This window comes from Scylla paramamosain, chromosome 43 (genome assembly GCF_035594125.1).
Source record: "Scylla paramamosain isolate STU-SP2022 chromosome 43, ASM3559412v1, whole genome shotgun sequence".
NCBI lineage: Eukaryota > Metazoa > Arthropoda > Malacostraca > Decapoda > Portunidae > Scylla > Scylla paramamosain.
Window position 1 is genome coordinate 5,557,184 of NC_087193.1, and position 5,000 is coordinate 5,562,183.

At 45.6% G+C, this 5,000-nt stretch overlaps 2 protein-coding genes across 2 annotated transcripts in view; one reads left to right on the plus strand and one right to left on the minus strand.

Moving 5' to 3' along the window:
- The window catches only part of LOC135093408 (fibroblast growth factor receptor-like 1), a 108,345-nt gene that overhangs the window by 88,896 nt on the left and 14,449 nt on the right, over positions 1-5,000 (plus strand). Inside the window, exons 4-5 of the mRNA XM_063992682.1 lie at positions 2,224-2,380; positions 3,699-3,844. Of these exons, the coding sequence (XP_063848752.1) occupies positions 2,224-2,380; positions 3,699-3,844 (303 nt within the window). The remainder of the gene's footprint in view (positions 1-2,223; positions 2,381-3,698; positions 3,845-5,000) is intronic.
- The window catches only part of LOC135093407 (probable ATP-dependent DNA helicase HFM1), a 289,819-nt gene that overhangs the window by 57,402 nt on the left and 227,417 nt on the right, over positions 1-5,000 (minus strand). The window lies entirely within an intron of this gene.

The window sequence follows — 5,000 nt, forward strand, 5'->3', positions numbered from 1 at the left end:
AACCAAACCAAACCTAACCTGTGTATGTGTGTGTGTGTGTGTGTGTGTGTGTGTGTGTGTGTGTGTGTGTGTGTGTGTGTGTGTGTGTGTGTGTGAATGCAGGTGTACGTAGCTTATGGTGCATTAAGCCAGGGAAAGGAAGAGCAGAATACGGTTTACAGGTTACAGGTGAGGCAAATGAGGCGAGTTACGATCACCTGGTCCCCGCCAACTCCCGGAGCAGAGAGAAGGGAACACTCTCTGCCAGTGTTCTGCGGGTTCTGGCGGCGCCCTAATCGTGTTACCTCAAATCATTAAGGCCGTAACAAAACCAACACAGCATTACAACACAGCACTTTAGAGGGTTAGGTCAGACCAGCCCTTCACCTTTAACGCAGCTGGCTACACGGCACAAGTAGACAGGTAGATAGGTAGGTCGGTGGACAGGTGGGCCGATGGGGTTAAAAAATGACGTACAGTTTAATTTATTGCGGACAGAAATAAAGATACGTTACCGGAGTACTGATGGACAGGTAGATAGAAAGACATATAGATAGGTAGACAGGTGAGCCGATGCGATTAAGAAATGACGTACAGTTTAATTCATTGACGTACAGAAATAGATATGCTAAAGGATTATAAATAGACAGGTAAGTACAATGACAGGTAGAGAGACAGACAGTTAGACAGACAGGTGAACATAATTTGATCTGTGGAATGATTACGATATGAGGTAGAGTTTTCACCATTAGCGTACAGAGAATGGAGACGTGCATACTTCTTTCATTATATATGCAAAAGTGTAGTAAATTAATGATTTCTGAACGTAAAAACTGCAAAAAGACGAGCATGGGTGAGGAGTTAATTGTGAGAACTAATGAACGCACAAGGAAGGGAAAAATGTAAATAAGAAGTAAGACAAGGGATGAAAGGGGAATAACAAAAGATGATACATAGAAAAAAGGGAATGAAATGAAACTTGAATGGAAAATAACAAACAAGCAAATCAACAGAAATAAAACCATCACGACCATCACCACCTCAACAACAACAACAACAACAACAACACCCTCACAACACCAGCCACCATTACCCCACTCTGAACACTGACGACCTCCCCTCACACTCATTCATCACACTGACACAACCTTTTTCCTCTTTTTCCTTTCTCTTTTTTGTGTGAGTGCTGTCTTTATTTACGAAGCAATTTATGTGTTTCTCTGATTAATAACCACAACACAATACAATGCTTGGCTCGCCCCTGTCCATCTGTCTTGCTGTCTGTCCACTCACCCGTCTATCTAGGTCCCTGTGTGTGTGTGTGTGTGTGTGTGTGTGTGTGTGTGTGTGTGTGTGTGTGTGTGTGTGTGTCTGTCCGTCGCACTGTAGTTACCAAAATGAGAATGAGAATAGAAATTTATAGTCACTGAGTCGATTTTTCACTGTTACCCGCCTTCATTCTGTTTCCTCTTTGTTATGTGAGGGGAAGGGGTGGGAATAGAAGGGGAAGGGATGAGGGAAGGGGAAGGAAGTAAGGGAAGAGGGGAGGAGGGGAAGTAATCGATGCAAGTACATGGGAGTAATTTATCCTTTAGTTGTATGATTCTTATTTCTGTTCGTTTTGCTCTACTGTTACTGTTTTTCCTGTTAAAGTTTCTGTTTTCATATTACTTATTCATATCATCTTGATTTTTATTCACAAAAAAGTAAACAAGATATCCCTCTCTGTGGTGAAGGCACAGTACTGTAAGCTGACGTCACGTGCTAGTATTGCCATACGTCACTTTTCGGAAAATAATAATAAAAACAACCAAGCAGCCGATAAGAAAAGTAAAGAAACTGTAAAGAAAATGTAAAGAAACTGTCCATGTGAAATGCGTGGACATTTAAATCAGTTTAAATGCCCTGGGATGTGAGTATTGATGTAATATTCCGGGAAATACTGCCATAATGTCTGTGATTCATAAATGGCGTAAAAAATTTATTTTATTCCATGATTACTGAAAACACCAGGTGTGGCATCCCTTCATTGCCTTGCCAACCCTTCCTATACGTCAGGACCGTCACATCTTGAGTCATGGTGTTGGCTTAGCTCAGTCCTTCAATACTACCAGATGCGCCTCCTCTCCTTCCACCACTCTATCACCTGTCACCTGTATCCCATGTTACACCCTACAAGAGTCTCCTCACTGGACTCACACAGGCTGGTGAGAGATCTGACATGCCTTCCTTTCCTCACTGCAGGATGGCGAGGCGATCAAGGCCACGTGGAACAGGTACGTGCCCAAGAAGCGGCTGCTCAAGATCAAGAACATCAAGAGCAGCGACGCGGGCCTCTACACCTGCGTGGGCGTCAATGGGTTTGGCCGCGTCAACGCCTCCATCACCCTCATTGTGCTGGGTGAGTGTCTACCCCCTCGCTCCTTCACTGGTAATGATAATGTTACTTTGGGTCACTGTCATGAGTACTAAACGCATTTTTCCCCTCATAAAAATTAATTTCAAAGGTCAAAGAGAGATTAGACGCGTTCTAATTTAGTTTTTCTTCTTCCTGATCATACAGGCTTTAACTACTCACTCACTTTTTCTTCTCTCTGTCTTAAAATTATTGTCCAAACTTGCGTCACATTTTCCTGAGCTGAGCAGAGAGACGCCAGAGTTAAAAATCTCATGGTAGCTCATAGTAACTTGAGCCTTCTGACATTGTTTCTCTCTATACGCGGCTGTCTTATACGGCTCTGCATGGCTGTGGCTCCGTGTGGCTTGCCCTGAACAGCTGGTGGTGCTTACTGATGTGTTAGGTTGTTCAGCGAACCTTTCAGTATTTATCACATTTGTTTTTATTTGTCCATTGGGATTTTCAGTGAATTTACGAGGCACAGATGGACTTTGCATAGTGTCACGATATTCCGACCGGCCTCTATTTATTAGCGTTTGTTTTTAATCCTGCATCGGCTGTCTTAATGAATCAGCGCGTGAAAAATGTACGATGTAGTTAGTAAATGAGCCAGCCGGCCTGTAACACACACACACACACACCTCTCTCTCTCTCTCTCTCTCTCTCTCTCTCTCTCTCTCTCTCTCTCTCTCTCTCTCTCTCTCTCTCTCTCTCGTTTCCAATTGACCTACAAACACAACGTTTAATCTCCTCTCCATCATTCCCGTAACACCTGCCAGTCCACTCTCCGCGTCTGCAACTGAGCGTAACACAGCGAAACAATCTGATACATAAACCCGCCCTGCCCCCCTCCCCCTCCCCCTACCCGACTCCCTCCCAACCAAGGCCTAACTAACCCGCTTCACCCGTCACGGACACGGACAAACGCGGGGAAATGAGCCGCTTCCACCCCATCGCTGTGTGCAAAAGGCTCACTGGACCCCCGCTAAGCCCGCCAAACCTATTTATCTTGGCGTAATAATGGCACACAAATTCATCCTGCAATCATTTCCCTGCCAATATGGGTGAATGTTGTGCTCTTATCTTTCCTCTCTATACTGATCCTTTATCCCTTATCGTTCCCTTTCTAGGTCTTAAACGCTCAATTTTTTTCTATTTTCCCAAACCATTTTTTTTCGCATTTTTTTTTTTTTTTTTTTTTTTGTCGCCCTTGGCCTTACATGAAAAATAAGTAAATAGAAGGTTACCAGTTTTCATGACTTACTCTTAGTCATCTGCTCTATCCACACTGACGAACCCCCGACTTCCCTCCGCCACGCAGGGAAAGGAGAGGTGATTGAGAACCTGACCAAGCCTGTTCTGACGGAGGTGTGGCCGCAGGAGCCCCAGCAGCGCCGCCCAGGGGAGTCCCTCACTTTCACATGCCGCGCCAGAGGGTTCCCCAAGCCAGTGGTCACGTGGTACAAGGTAAGTTTGACCTGCTTTTGTTTGTGTGCGTGTGAGTTTGACCGGGTTAGATTGGGCTGGGTTTCGTTGGGTTAGGGTGATTTGGGTTAGGTTAGGTTAGGTTTGGTTAGGTTAGGTTAATTTCCTTTGTCCAGTATTAGTTCTTGCTGTGTTTCGTGAAGTTATTAATAAGTTGGGTCAAGCTAAGTTTTCCCTGTCTTAGTGTTTCTAGTGTTTTGTTAACGTGCTGGCAAGTTAAGTTACGTTATGTTAAGTTTTTCCTTCCTTAGTGTTCCTGTTTTGTTAATGTAATGATAAGTTAGGTGATGTTAGTCTACATGTAAGTGTTTCCTCTTTTAGTTCTCCTAGTGTGTGGTGAATACATTAACAAGTTAGGTTAGTTTTCCCCTTCGTAGTGTTTCCAGTGTGTCGTGAAAATATTGACAGGCTGTGTTGGTGTTTCCCCCTGTGAGTGTTTCCAATGCGCCGCGAACACATTGACAAGCTGTGTTAGTTTTTCCGTGCGAGTGTTTCCCGCGTGTCGTGAGGGCGGCAATGCTCAGCGCCCCTGGAAGTAGAGCGGCGCGTTAAGGTGACGTGTGGTGTAATGTAGACGATGATTACCTGTGTTTTTTTGTGCACCGTGTTGATATTTACGTTTATGGCGGCGTGACGGTGGCGGCGAGACCTGGCCGTAACGTATGGTGCCTACATGTTTATTTTACGTGGTGGGTGCGGCGCGCGGGCTTCCTGGGCAGCACGGACACGCCCCCCACGCCCATACTTCACTCATTTATGGCGCCGCGCAACGCTGCAACATTCTGCGTGCCGCCCGTATCACCCACCCTATAGTGGTGGGCGGCGCGGCACACACCACCACCACCACCATCAACCCGCCCATCCCCCCAACCAACAACCGTTCTGCTCTACACACACACACACTCCACGACTCAACACGTCACACTAAGCCTCATCCACCACCGTCACCTGCGCTTCCGCCACGTAATGATTCACCTGGACGCCCACCTGATGTGTCTGTTCCGTGCTGGTGAGGAATTCAGCAACACACACACACACACACACACATCTACTTTATTATTCTTTTCCACACAGACAAGTCATCTCTGTGGGTTTTAAAAATCATGTGTCCTTTCCTTTATTTTTTTGCGGCACCTAT